A 15,522-nucleotide genomic window follows, 5' to 3' on the forward strand; every position below is an offset into this window, starting at 1 on the left:
ATTAACAAGAGCACTGATGGTATGGTAATGTTTATTTATATAGCGCCTATACACAGGCAAGTGTTCCAAAGCGCTCAAGGAGGGTGGGAACAAGGGGAAAAAACAACAGTCGCTCAGAGCCTTTGAATTTCTGAGACGATAATGGTCTGCACAGGCAGATCAAGTGAATAAGATACATTTAACAGTTTAGATACAGCAAATAGGCCTGATGAATGATTTAATGTAATACAGTGGCGAGAATGCACATACAAGGAGATGCCGATTCAGTAACTACACTTTTTCACGTAACTTACACCAAAATATATTTTACGTAAGTGAAGTGGAAGTTATGCAAAAATTCAGTATTCACAAAACCAGATATAGAAATCAGGCAGAACTTACACTGAAAAAAATCCACTGTACGTTGCATCTGATTCACTAAGAAAACCCACTTACATCACTAAATAGCGTGTCTAACTTCCAGAGGCGAAAAGTACGCCATTGCCAGTGAATACAGAAGTCAAATTATAGTACCAAAAGTCTAGATTCTTTTTCTCACATGGACAAACATTTCTCCCAATCACTTCAACACTTTCTCCATCCATCCCAATCACTTTCACCATCAGATTTTAAATTTTGCACTTCAAGCAACACATTTACACCATGATTATGCAGGTGTACATTTTGACACAGGATATAGGTTTTTGTAGCAGTTGAAAAGTTTAGTGAATTCCAGAAACCCTGCCCATTTGGGGTGTGCCTACCATGCACACATACACCTCCATTACAGGTAAGTTGCACTAAAAAGTACACCGAGGAAGATCCTCTAAGAGCAGAGAAAGCAGATCTTCCAATTCAGTACACTTGCTGGCCTCCCATTAAATAGGTGTAAACCCTGTTAGTGAATTGGTGCAAGTTATTTTGGTGTAAGTTGCACCATTATGTGGCATAATTAATACTTGCATCTTTTTTGGCTTCGTTAATCGGTCCCAAATATGTGTTTTTAATAAATATGTTGAACATTACAAATCTGTGTTTTTGAGTCTTTAATGTCAGTGGTTAATTCAATTACTGATTTATTTGCCGAACATTTTTTAGGCAATATACTTAGGGCATTAATGAAATATAGACCTAATATAGACCACACGACCGACCGACACACACACCACACACACACACACCCTACATAAGGTTATGTGCATAACAGATGGTGCAAACAATGCGTGCTGTAGGTTATGCAAAGATGATTCTCCCCTTCTCTTCAGATTGCGCCATTTGATTTTGCCCTAAAAAGTGACAATTTTAACCCATATTTTCAAAGGCCACAGGCATAAAAGACAAAAAGCCCCTGGAATTACAACATCTACATCATTGTCTCTGGTGTGAGAAACCAGAAGCTGTCTCACGCGCTAATCCCCGGGGATCTGTCATCCAGATGGCCAGGACACAGCCATCGCTTTTCAATCCAGTTCCTGTGGGTGAACCAGTGTGGGAGGATCACCTGGATGAGGGGTCTTCAGGGAGTGGAAGTGGGACACTGGACGGTGAGACGTGGTATCCCCTTTCCTCTAATACCTTTTCCCCATCCTACCAGGTAGGATACTTAGGAACTCAACCCAAGTCTCGCCCCCTTTCCCCAAAACACTTTCTCATGGACAGCTCACTTTGAGAGAAAACGGACTAAAACCTGAGCCGTATACCTGACATGTCCCAACACAAGGGTCAGGAAGAGTCGGGCAATTACTGATAATTACACACACACCTGACTTCCATCACACTTCCCCACACAGATAAAAGGTGGAGCACGAAAGCACACTCTGAGCAAGGCAAAATACACAAGGAAGCAGCAGCTCCAAGATGGCAGTTTAATACAAGGAAAAAGACGGCAAGATCAGGAACGGTTGCAAGGAGGGATTTGCCCATGGCCTTTTTTTCAGAGGAAAACCGCTATTTTCACAAGCCCTCGGGAATAAGAAACATAAGACCTAGAATTAAAGCTGAAGAAAGGTGCAGTGTGCGTCGAAGGTATTGCTGATCTGCTCTGCCTCAGCACCGTGCACCTGGTTACCGTCTGACTTCGGGCCCAGGTACCTGCTCACCCTGCCGCCGACCTGAACTGCCTCCTGGCAATCCCTTGCACTGGGGTCTGTATCTGTAACCATACAGTCCCCCTTTTTTCTGCACTTATCAGACACACCCTGTCCGTTGCCCTAAACCTAGCACTTGCCACTTGCTGGCTGCACTAGTACTGTTTGTTGCTTTTTATTATTTATTTATTATTTACATTTCTTTGCTCAGCACTTTCCATTCCCCCATGCACTTTCCCCTTTTTCCCTCTCCTACCATGCACTTGCATGTTCTCAATGTCACTGGGCCTAGTAAGATCGTTGTTTTGTTCTCCCTTATTCCCCTCCCATGCCTCGTCATGCTCTGAAACATTGCCGCTGTGGTACTGTCCTTGGCTCCTATAACAAAGCAGTGCCACGAAAGTCTGCACAGCCGGTGAGTCGGGGAGACCGATAGCAGATCGGTCTGTGTTAGAACCAAGGTTGCAAGTGGCAACACTGTATAAAGAAATCTGCAAAGAACAGACTGTGAGGCGTATGTGATGAGCGATGTGAATATAACTGAATATCCAAGGAGTGACTGAACTTTTGAAACCCAGATAGATACCATATACAAAGTCGTCCGGCACCACATAGGTGCTCATTCGTAGGTCTGCTAGGTATCCAACTGAGTGTAAAATTGTAAACTGTGAAATCGAAGTGGTCATGCAAAGGGTCAAGCTAAACCCTGTGCACATTCGAAAGTCTTCGATAACTAATACAAACAGCAATTGGTCCGAGCCCGGCTTAGGGAGACTAATTGTGTAAAGGGGTTCTGAGCCCGGCTGAGGGGGATCAGGGTGAAGAGTGACTCGTCTGACTTCAGTATTTGTAAAGGAACGTTTAGTTTGTTTTGGTAAATCAAGCCCCCTGAATAAAGAGACTTTGATAACTTAAGAGACTTGGGAACAGAAGGCCCCGATGTCGGTAATGGAGCTGTGTCCTTGTGCCAAAGAAGCTTGAGAGGGTGAAATGCTCGAGTCAACTGCCCCGTCCTGTGCTGAAAACGTGGGGAAGGCAGGCCAACGGCCTGAACATCTTAACTTAACATTTTGTGAACACTTTATTTTTCATGGACATTATCCCACAGTATTTGTATTTAGCGGTAAGGATTGGCAATAGGTTTTTTGTATAGGCCCTTTCATTTTGACGAGACTCCACTAGTACTGCATTATTATTATTTGATGGTCGTAGCTTGCTCCCATCTGTAGTTGTAGGATTAGATAGGCGTTTATCACACCTTTGCTAAAGTTCAATAAATACCCTTGAACTGTGGTCACTGTTGTCCGTTTTACCTGGATACCATGCCTTCCTTACACTGGTATGGTGCATGCTCCGTCCAAGAGCAAGACTGGGTAAAAGTGGCCATGACAACATTTGTGTCAATACACTGCCTGGTTTATAGTGATCATTTCGAATGACATTATGTCGAAAGTCATAATGTCGAGAAAAAAAAGTTGCTTTTTTTTTTTAATGTTTCCCCCAACCCCCCTTTTTTGTAATTTTTGTTTTACTTCTGAAACCCAAAAAAAGCATGTAAATAAAAAAAATAAAAAAATAAAACATTTGAGAAAAAAAAATTGACTTTTTTTCGACATTATGACTTTCGACATAATGTTTGACTTTTTCACTGCACACCGCGCTGCCTATATGTGGGCAAAATAAAGCATTTTTTGAGTGGTGTGGAGTGAAAGCAATTCAGTTTTAGTCATCGGGGGATCTCTTACAAATCTACCATAAGAAAGAATAAACAGAGATTAATCCAATCTGTTGAAATATATTAGCAGATGTTTCAAGGTTTTAAGGTCTCTCTGGACTATTACAGATTATAAAGGTCCTATCACTTTTCTCTATACATCTCCTAGGAGCCTCGGCTTTAGATGCAGCATCTAAAACCACAAAGTTTCTCCCTAGTCAGGAATAATCATATGTATGGTTTGGACTTAAAATACAGAAGCTAATTTAAAAGATTCTTTTGCCAAGATCTTCTTTTGATAATGTTTACACCTATCTCAAGCTGTGGCCCTGTTCTCTTCAATTCTTGTTGTTCAAGGTCTGGGACCATTGTATTCAGCGCTGAATTTCTCCAATTCATTCTGCTCGTCAAAATGCCATACTTCCCACACAGACCCCCACGACTATTTTTGCATCCTTAAGTAAGCCCAACAGGGACTTTCTTTAACCTTTTAAATAATCAGATATAAAAAAACGTTCCTTAATCCTGGCCATTGTCACCAAAGATAGATGGCCTAATTAAGCATTTATATAAAGTAAAGGCGTACCAGGTGAGCAGTCTAAAGCAGGGTGCCAAAGGCTTCCTTCTAGTTTTGTTGGCCAACTGTTCAAACTGTCTCAGCCCCATGCATGCTCATTGGACAATTTTCCGTATGTATGCTATTATTAGAGGATCCAGTGAGAATCCTCAATTTTTCCAATCATACCCTCTAACCAAGATCATGACTGGTGTCCCGTTATTTTACATTGGTATTCATTCTACAAATCTGCATTTTATGATCTAGATGCAACCAAAGATAACAAAATTAGCGTACTTCTTCAATGCGGGTTGATCGAAGCTTCCAAACAAACTTCTCTTTCCATAATCGTAATCTTGGTCTTTAATACCCATCTGTGTGTGGCCCAATAAGACCACATTATCTGCATACCGTCTTTCAATTAGCTGAATGCCCATCTTGGGAGGAAAGTTAGTTACCTCACTTAAGGGCCACTGCAAATCAGACATACATAAATTAAACAGTAAGGCCAACATTAGGTAAGCTTATTGAAGACTGTGTGCAGTCCCAACCTTATGTGCTAATCACTGCAGCCTCCAAACTCACTGCTACTGTTGTATTTTCATGCAGAAAGACTAATAATTACTAATGGCCACAATAAATACAACAACTTTCCAATTTGTTCTATAGTCTTCCCCTATCCACTCGGTGAAACGCAGCTGAGTAATACAAGAAGGCAATGAACAAATGTGAATTACCAGGCCAATGCTTTTAGGCACAGACAGTTTAACACAAAGCCATTATGCATTGTAGACATTCCTTTCTAAAAGCCTGTCTGGAAAGGAAAAAATAATTATTTTTGCTGAGCCCACTTCCAGACCTCATTTAATAAAACTCCAGCAAAACTCCTGCTCATAGTGTCCAATAAGGCAATCACCTAGAATTCCAAGTGTCTTCTCTTAGCCCTCTTTCATAGATTGGAATTGAAATCGATTTTGTTCGTGTCCTAGGTAACTTAAAGGCTGCAAATTATACAGGCAAACACACAGGTCAACAGCACTGCCCACTGTCTAGGTTGTCTTAACACTACAACATTTGCCATGTCAATCACAGCCTGGTGAGCTGGGATTATATATATATATATATATATATATATATATATATATATATATATATATATATATATATATATATATATATATATATATATATATATAAAAACTGGCGCTTGCCTCAAAAAGTGGCTGGTGCTAGGAATACGAATTCAGCCAAATTCGTTAAAAATCAAAAACACACAAGCCCCTACGCGGTTGTAGCACTACAAAAAACCACATATCGGGCAAGTACAAAAAGATCCCAGCACACAAAACCTTGCTACTTTAAAATGACATCTTTATTATAACATTTCACAGCACATCATAAAAGATAGAGGCGCAAGAAATCACCTCTGTGACAGCCATAAGGTTGTAGAAAAGTCACTCACCCCAAGGGTGGAAAAAGTCACGCGTTCCGCCTGAATGCTTAGGCTTCCTCAGACTAATGCAATCCAATTGTGCCGGTAACACCATAGAGTTTAAAAAGAAAGGCAGTTACAAAACGCTTCATTTCCTGTTCAGTCACGTGTTTGGTAGTCATGTGACCGCATAGTTGGAAGTCTATGACACGCCTGTTAACATAACCTCCATCTTGGAATGGTTAGTTAACTATATGGATAATATTGGATGTAATGTTGATGTACAAAGAGTTATTCTCTACGTTCAGCAGATCAGTATCTGTCATTAATATGAAGTGAACAGATAAATTGTAGCGTTTGAAACTGACCATATTTAAAATATGAGATGTTCAAAAGAATTGGTGTATTTAATTCACTAGTGGGCTTATTTGTCGTTATATGTCTGAAAGCAACTAAAATAGCCGCAGTCAGGCATAAGCCCCCACTGGGGCAAGTGCTTACAAGCCTCGGAGCACTCGTAGCGGTCATGAACCATCCTTTAAAAGGGCAAGTGCCTTAATTTCATGATATCACAGGATTCAGCATGTCTACCTGTGCTGATAGTTTCGACATCTCCATATATTTCAAATTAATATCGAATGATCTAAAATACAATCTTTGGTCAGCAATCACTGATAATGCCAGGTACAACGCAAGCATCCTACAAAAAAGTGCAAATTGGCAATCTAGATTTCATTCACAGATGATGTCATACATAGTTGGCAAAGTGGAAATAGGAAATAAGAAATGTCCGGTTAGTCCCTGTCCCATAGTGGAAACAGATTATGTGCAAATTACAATTCCTACGTCATAAATCCCATGATAGTTGTAACATTCGAAAAGTGCAAAATGGCAGTTCAAGTAGGTTAAAAAACATTGATGCCTAGCGGTTATCACCTTCATGTTGGTAAGAACACATACATCTCAGCATCTATCTTGAGGCCTTTCGGTTTCAGAGTATCAAACCTACAGATCATAGTTGCTTCCAATTGCCTCAATTTCAGTTCACGGTTACCTAATCGTTTATTGGGCGGTATATGGGCCAGCCCCAGAAAGTGGGTATTTCACATCACCATTATGTTTCTCTTGGAAATGGCTAGTGAGAGGATAAGTTAGATCTCCGTCTTAATGGCTCTGTAGTGCTGTAGAATACGCATCTTTAAAGGTCCTATAGTAGAGCCTATGTAGTGAAGACCACATGCACAAGTTATGACATACACTACAAATTTTGTGGCACAAGAAAATCTGTGTTTGTATTTCCAACACAAACCATTCACGCTGGTAAAGGGGACTTTGGACACATGGTTGCACAATTTACAGTTAGCACATTGATAAAAATCATTCCTGCTCAAATTCGTTATTTTCATACTGTCTGCTGTTTTGGTTATCACCATACTAGGAGACAATATAGTTTTAAGGGTGGGAGCCTTGCGATATGTGATGTTGGGGGCATCATCTTAAACTGGTTTAAGGTGTGGATCAGTGAGCAAAACCTTTCAGTGTTTGTTCATAATCTTTTTGATTTCTTTAGACTGATGGTTAAACCCTGTGATGAGCCCGATTTTATTTTCATACGTTTTATTTTTCCTAGCAAAAAGAGATTCTCTGGTGGATGTCTCAGCTTTAGTGTAGCATTTAGCAATGATGCCACGTCTAACAAATCTCTGACTTATGTTTTTGGCTTCGTTCTTGTAGTCCAAATCATTACTACATGCTCGTTTAGCTCTTAAGAATTCTCTATACGGGATAGAGTCTATTAGAGCTCTACGGTGATGACTTTTGGCATGGAGAGTTGAATTTGAGCTTGTCGGTTTCCTAAATAGTTTAGATGTTAATTTGTTGCCTTCTACTTGAAATTGAACATCTAGGAATACCAAATTCTGTTTACTCATAACTGTAGTTAATTCTAGGTTGAGTTTGTTATCATTCAATATATTCACATATTCTGTGAATTCCAATTCAGTCCCGTCCCAAATGATAAAAAGGTCATCGATACATCGATACCATATTTTTATGTGTTTGGTCCAGTGCTCCAATTCTTTTGTCCATGCCCATGTATCTCCCACCATCCCATATACAAATTGGCATAGGTCGGGCCATACAGGACCCCATTGCCGTGCCTCGTGTTTGTTTGTATAGTTGATTTTCATGGAGAAAATAATTGTGCTCAAGGCAAAACTGTAACATTTGTAACAGCATCATGTTGTGTTGCCGATAACTTATAGATCTAACCTCCAGGAAAGACTGTCATGCCTGTATACCTGCAGAGTGCTGTATCGAAGTATACTACGAAACTACATCCAATGACACTAGTAAATACTCTGGTTCCCAATTGTACGAGCTTAGACTAGACACAAATGGTTGGAAAAAGTGGTCCAGATATTTAGATGCATTTTCAAGCAAACTTCCCATAGAGGACACAATAGGTCGACCCGGAGGGTATATTAGATTCTTGTGAATTTTAGGATTAAAATAAATAAGAGGAGTTACAGGATGAACATTTTTGAGAAAGAAGTATTCATCTTGATCTATAAGTTCCTGATCACACCACTCTTTCAGCTTCGTATGATAAGGGATCTCCTCCTCACCCTTCTTATAGTTCTAGAAAAGGCTCTGTCCTCCCTCTTCTTACCCAATGGCGAATTCCTATCTGGGTTTGAATTAAATATTTAGATTGGACAATTAGGAAACTTGGCTATTTCCCTCCTCCTGCTCAGATGGAGGTTTTTGAAAATCACACAAGAGTATTCTCCATCTTGAACCAGTCTTATTTGCAGAGTACACCACTGAGCAGTTCCACACATTCTGTCTATCCTGGGTCGCTAGAACAGGAGAATTTCAGGACCATGTACTTCGCTCTCCTCTCTGCTCAGAGATACTTCTGCTGCAAATGAAGAGTGGTTCGCAGAGACTGCATCCCCACTACCCTGTGTTCTTGCCTCATCTGAATCGTTGAAGGTTTAAAAACACAGCAAGTGTGGGTTACAATCCATAGTTGTCCAATTCTCCCTGAGGGATGTAGGTCACTAACCTGGGATCCTGTTGGGCCACCGGGGCCACGAAAACTGTCCTCTAGGAATCTTATGTAATTCATGCACAGGGTGATCTATTGTCTGTCCCTTTCCTTCCATCACCTGTGGAAGGTCAGAAAAAGGACCCACACACTGACATTTCCAAGAATTATTCACTAACTGATATATAGAAGGCCTATCTTCCCAATTTCCATGGGGGGTTCCCAACCTATATACATAACTAAGGTGCTCGTCAGTCGTCAGTAAATGTCCAAATTAAGGAGTCTGATGTCCAAAAATAAATCCTAACTGATCCTACCACTATTCAAAACCAACTAAGGTCAGGAGAATGACTCCCTTCTCCTGATGAATCAGTGGTCTACTTGCATTTATAGAATGAATCTTAATATTCAAGTAACCTTTCCTGCACTTTGTTTTGTATTTTGATCCAGGCTCTTTGGCCATGTATATCCTTGTGGGATATATTTTCTTAGGTGGGATATCTTTTATGGCCGATTAACGTTCTCTTGTTCTAGCTCTGTGTTATCCGGGTTATCTTTTATCTTATCAACACCTTTTAGCCATACCTTTATATTCTTTTTTCTCTGATTTGTTCCAATTGGAATTTCTTGAATGATGTAATATTCTCCCCTTTCCTAATTACTGTTTAACAGTCTGTCAGATTTACTTGTACTCCTCTTTTCCTTAGTATTACAGTCCAAGTTTATCAACTTTGCATTTTGGACGTCATCAATGTCACTGGGACAAGTTTCTCAGATTACATAATGAGTCCCACTTGACCTCTGGGTCCTCCCACTTACCTTTAGTGTTGCAAGGGAACATCTATGGGGCGTGCAGTCACTCGGGATCTCCTCTCTATTTGTTTCTTTGTTGGCTTGTTCTCACTTTCTCTTCTCTCATCAGGGGTTCCGGTGACCCTTCTGGTATCCTTTCCGGTGGCTGATATTTCAGCAGGGTGGTGTCCGCGTAGTCAAATGGGCAGACTGCCCACCAGGGACCTCCCCTGGTCACACCACCACCATGATTTGTATTCTAGTTTTCTTGGTACCGCACTGACTATACACGCTGGGTCTTGTAAGGAAAGGCTTATTATTAATAAAGACTGATACGAATGAGACACAGTTCAAGGGTGTTTATTGAACTTCAATAGGTTGTTTGGACATCTATCTAACCCTAAATCTAAGGGTCGGAGCAAGCAACGACCATCGAATAATAATAACGCAGTCCTAGTAGAGTCTCTGTCAAAATAAAAAGGGCCTATACTAAAAAGGAAATATTGCCAATTCTTACCTCTAATAAGAAATGGTGTGGGAAAATGATGCATGATTAAGAAAAGTGTTCAAGAAACAATGTGTCAGGCTAACTGAGTAGTTTGCTTCCCTTCCCCATGTTTTCAGCACGGGACAAGGTGGCACACTCTAGCATCGCACACACTCTGGCTTCTCTAGCACGAGGATGCAGTTCAGAACACAGATATCCGTGCCTTCTGTGCCAAAGTCTCTTTTCGAATAAAAGTCTTGTGTTCACAGAATACCTGGAGTAATAAACAAATGCCAAAGTGCCTTTCTCGTCAGGATTGTCGTGTTCACAAAGTCTTTGGGTGTCTTACTCACTCTGGGTCTCCCTCGGGTTCGGACCCTTTTTCACCAGTTCATAAGGCGTTCCCTCAGTCGGTTTTCAGACCCCTTTTCCACCAGTTCACGATGGGTCTCCCTCAGTCGGGCTGGAACCCATCGTGCACCAGTACACTGAGGTCATGGGGGTGTTTCATTCACCAAGCTTTCACATCAAAACAACCGTCGAGGACCTTCGAAGGTGCAAGGCTTTAGCTCAACCTCAGCATGACCACCTCTAAGATAACAGTTAAATATAGGCTTCCCCTTGCCGGGCTCGAGCCTTCCATCCACACTTTGGTTGTGCCTTTCTGGCACCAATGAGGTTCTGATTTTTGGTATGGTGGTTCTTTTTCAAACTTCAATGTCAATGCCTCCTCATTGAGACATATACTCCATATTTCATAGTTCAAAACGCATAGAGCCTTTGGAAAAGGCATTATAGTTTTAGCCCGACCACTCTGTTACTTTTGACCTTTTCACAACTTTGCTTTTTGTTATTCATGTATACTTTCTCTCCATTTACTTTTAACAGTTCATCCTTCTTGTTAGTGATTTCACTCTTTGTTTCTTGCAACAGTTATAGCTGTTTCATTTTCTGCACTTCACGTCCCATCATGCTTCATTCACCATAAGCTTTTCACACTTGGCTTTTTATGCAATCACAGTCAATGAGGTTTCTTTGTTCATACACGCACTGAAAGCATCCCAGTGTTTGTTTTTTCTAAAACTTACTGGTGCTTGTGCTTAAAATGATTGCGCACTTCTCAGCACTCCTCTTTTGCCTCTGGGGTTCGTCGGATGGCCCCTTTTGCATTCCGGCGTTCCTGCACCACCTGAGAAGAGTGAACACACGCTTGGGATGTCAAAGAAGCAGTTTTCTTCAGCACCGCTTCCCGCTGTACCGGCTCTGCGCCGCAGAGCTCCTGCTCCAGCGCCCCTCACCGGAGTAAACCCTCTCAAATCAGGGCTTTAAGATGTGGCACCTTCTAGACAACAGCCCGGCTTCCTGCAACTCCCACCAGCGCTTCACCTCATAGCATTCAAGCTTGTAGCTTCTGCCCACTGGCGTAACGATGGGCCCCACCCCCACATGTCATGGGAGTGTAACAAATTATTTCTTTATGAAGGCAGAGTGACTACGAAAATAAACTATTTCTTTTTGAAGTCCGAGGGCTCCCCCACCCCATGACATGGAAGCCTCTAGATGCAGGGATGGAGGTGCTAGCTTCATGGGCAGTGGGGCAGGGGCAAACTATTTGTGTGGGGCATCTAACTTCTTTATGCATTCTAATGAGACTATTCTAGTGCAGCTTCAATGTTACACGCAGTTAACTCTCTCCTTTAAGTCTGAAAGCACCCACTTATGGACTGCTGTTAGAATAAGCAGTCCCCTGTCCCCTCTCTACCCTTCCAATCACTTCCCTGGCATGCAAGTACTAAACCTACATCAAGATTTCAATTGCCTAAAGAATTATGCATTTGAATGCAGGTATTAATAGTGAAATGCTTTCCGTTAGTAATTGCTGGGCCTTTGTTAACATCAAAACCCAGTGTCATGGTCAGGAAGTCAGGGGTCGCATGCACAGGAGACCTGGGTGGACACTGTCCTGGCGTCTTTGGCACCAGGCTCATGAACAAAAGTAAACAAGAACATCCATTTAACACCAAAAAGCTTTTATTATGGACCTGGCACTTCAGATGCATTAACCTTGAAGATTCCATCCATTAAGCAGGATGCATTAACCTTGAACATTGCATCCATTAAGCAGCCCCAAGTGTATTCTTGGGCGTGGCTGCTAAAGGATTGCCTCCGCACGTGCTCACTCTCTAGGAGTGGCAGGGTGTGGCTGGTAAGCCGGCCCTAATGGGCGTGCCCACGATCTCACCTATATAAGCTGCCCCGATCCTCAAGACAGACGCTTCGCGTTATTCTGCACTTGCAAGCAGGGTAACGCTCACCATCGCCTGAGGTCAGACTTACCTTTGAAGATCCTGCTTCCTGGACATCTTGATTCCTGTCAGCATACTTACCAACTGGGGGAAGCTGTACATCTCTTCGGCAAACCAAGTAATTCATCTTTACACTTTCCAGAACGCCAAAATCTTCATCTTGGCACCGCAGCACGACACGCTCCATCATCGACAGCAGCGCCTGCACGGAAAAACAGAAGACCAGGTTAGACATCGAAAAAACAGTTTAAGGTTGAGCTTCACCATACTTCGTGCTTTTCCTTAAACCATCACTTACCCATTGCGGTAGCATCCATCTTCCATCCGGTCGCGTCTCGCGTCTCACAGCTGCATTGAGGCCGCATTTCCATCTAAGGGAAGAAAACAGAAGAGAGACATTATTGCGGCCATAAATAGGAGCAACATATGAAGACATTAAACAGACCGAACAGCATCACAAGAGCTCAAGAAAGACTTACCAATCATAAGGAGAAGCATAGTCGCAGCTGGACTGGACTAATCCTCATCAGGGATCAGTGAAGGAACTAGATCTCATTCGACGCGCACGTGCCAGAAGTAGCAGGACGGAGAGCTTATCTTCCATAATTCACAGGTGAGCTTTATGGGCCGTCATATGCTCACAGAAACCGTACTTTGGGGTGAAGGGTTCGAGAGATACAACAATCACAGATTGGCACCCGGCCAGCTCAATGGTGTTGCACCACTACTTGGTTACTAATTGGTAATCTTCATTACTCATAGCCCTATTCTTCCTCGACCCGGTACTTGTGTATGAGGCACTTTAACTGATACACAAGTACTGGGATGAGGTAGAGGGACATGGAGGTAATGCCTGGCTTAGTTACCTGTAATCTTCATTACTCCTAGTCGCACTCTTCCTCATCCCAGTAGTTACCTATGAGACAAGTAGTCACATATTTAAGCACTGAGACAAGAAAAAGGGACGTGGAGGTAATTCTTGGCAGAGCAGCTGATTTTGGGGTTTAGGGCAGGGGTTTGAGGGAGAGGGAATGTGTGGTGGGGTATGGGGGATGGGATGGGTATTGTGCGATCAATCGTAATGGTCATCCGTGTCCAGGCTAAGCAGGCTTGCTATGTGCTAATAGTGGCTAGAGAGGCATTTTGGTGCAGCCAGTCTAGTCATTTCTTAGTTTGACGTGACTTTTTTTTTAAAGGGGCATTTCTGATAAAGCAGTCCTGCTAAGTGTAATTACCTGGCTAGACTGGCATTTGGGTACTACCAGTCTAGCCGTTTCTTACTTCAGCACTGTATATTTTTCTGGGCATCAGTGATAAAATAACCATAATAAGTGGTTCTTGGGGGTCTTGGGGAGAAGGGGCAGCCTCCCTCAATTTGTCACATATTGGTGTAGGGAGAACATAGAATACTGCACCTTGAGTAGTGCAGTAGCCCTTTGGGATCCTGCATCAGCCACCCTGAGGGAGAAACATCAGGCAGTGGCTGGTTCGGCCCGGTCCCTAGTGGCTCGCTACCCTCAAAGGTTAAGACAATTCTTAGTGTAAGTTTAGCACACTATCTTGTACCAAATGCATAAAGGATATTTACTAATGCACTTTAAAATGACATTAAGTCGAAATGGGAACCTCACACTCAATACGGTGCACACAATTCAATGAGAGATGTAGAATATGCCCTCCAATCCGGTGCTCAAGCAGCACGAACAAAAACAAACAATATGCAAGACCAAACCCTCGAATCTTGAAGGGAGGAAGCACACCCAAAAACAGACATTTCTTCACACAAAAGAAATATCTCAAAAGTAATACATGTTTACTGAGGCTTTCAAACCAAGTTCAACAAAATTCCAAAAGAACATTGTGGAACATTATAGTTCAAAGTAAAGGAGCCCAGCACTTTTTAGTTTGTGTAAAACTTCATCAGAAGCTTGAATTACCTGTACAAACAAACCAAGAAAAAAACAAATCAATCACAAACCTATGCATCACCAACAAGCTTATAGACCCACCCTGTATGTATCCACTTACTCATCGTATAAATTAAATCAGCATTCTTCTAAGCAACCAGCAGATACTCTAGCAGCTGCTGCAGTAGCTATGCAAGACTGTGCAACAATTGGTTCCTTTCATAGCAAAGGCAGGATTAATGGAAATGGAAAAAATACAAACAATTTCAAGAGACGATTTGTTCAAAATGGAAAATGATATCAAAAAAATCTGGTAAAAAAATTAATAAAAAAATGACAAAATACATAACATATAAAAAATAAAAGACCTGTTGGTTACAAAATGACAATTAAACCGGAGATTAACAAAATACTGTAACTAGAACAAAAGTAAGAGGTCATGCATGCTGAGTTGCGTGGAAACACAATTGTCCCCAGGGTACACCTACAGTCAACACTGGAACCCCTACACATAAAGGCCCTACACTCTAACCACAATGTAAATTGTACAGACAGTGAAGATAGAGTGAAGATAGATCACAACAGAAGGTAGCATTAAATATACATCTTCACAAAAAAACAATTACATGTTGGAGGGCCAAGCAAAGCAACCCATTATGTGTAATCACTCATTTATAAAAATTACAATTTTACGTAAGTGATTGAAGACACTCATATGCTATTTTAAGGATAGTGAAGTCATGCAGCCTCCAGAGTGCAGCAAAAAATAGGTATATACGACTGATCGACAGCTGCTTGCCTTACCAAGGGAATCACATCCAGAAGGAAAACTAGCAGCGTGCACAGTTCGGAAATTGTTGGTGGAACACCCACATGATTCACAGATGGGGGGCTGGCCTCGGTGGATTTTTGCCTGCAATTTAAATGAAGTAATTTCTAATCGTTTTTTCACAAACAGGTGAATGGAATGTCATTAAACAAGAAAACCTGGAAGAATACATTTCACATTTACAGAGCCCTTTACCATGTTCAGTTAATATGTTGAAATCAGTACAGCTAGGTGTCACAGATGACTTCTGGCTATTGACGATTTCAAAAGACCAGCACAAAGTTCAAATATATTTGTTTAAAATTCTAATATCGAAAGCCAGTACTTTGGAATTTATATACAAGTACATATCATATATTGTCATTTGAACAATTTTACTCA

At 41.5% G+C, this 15,522-nt stretch overlaps 1 protein-coding gene across 3 annotated transcripts in view; it reads right to left on the reverse strand.

The window, feature by feature from the left end:
- The window catches only part of DOP1B (DOP1 leucine zipper like protein B), a 1,145,257-nt gene that overhangs the window by 582,018 nt on the left and 547,717 nt on the right, over positions 1-15,522 (reverse strand). For all 3 annotated transcript variants that reach the window (XM_069636119.1, XM_069636117.1, XM_069636118.1), the window contains exon 12: positions 15,117-15,225. In XM_069636119.1, the coding sequence (XP_069492220.1) occupies positions 15,117-15,225 (109 nt within the window). The remainder of the gene's footprint in view (positions 1-15,116; positions 15,226-15,522) is intronic.

The sequence above is a fragment of the Ambystoma mexicanum genome, chromosome 7p, assembly GCF_040938575.1.
Source record: "Ambystoma mexicanum isolate Mex_15411 chromosome 7p, UKY_AmexF1_1, whole genome shotgun sequence".
In the NCBI taxonomy this organism is placed as follows: Eukaryota; Metazoa; Chordata; class Amphibia; order Caudata; family Ambystomatidae; genus Ambystoma; species Ambystoma mexicanum.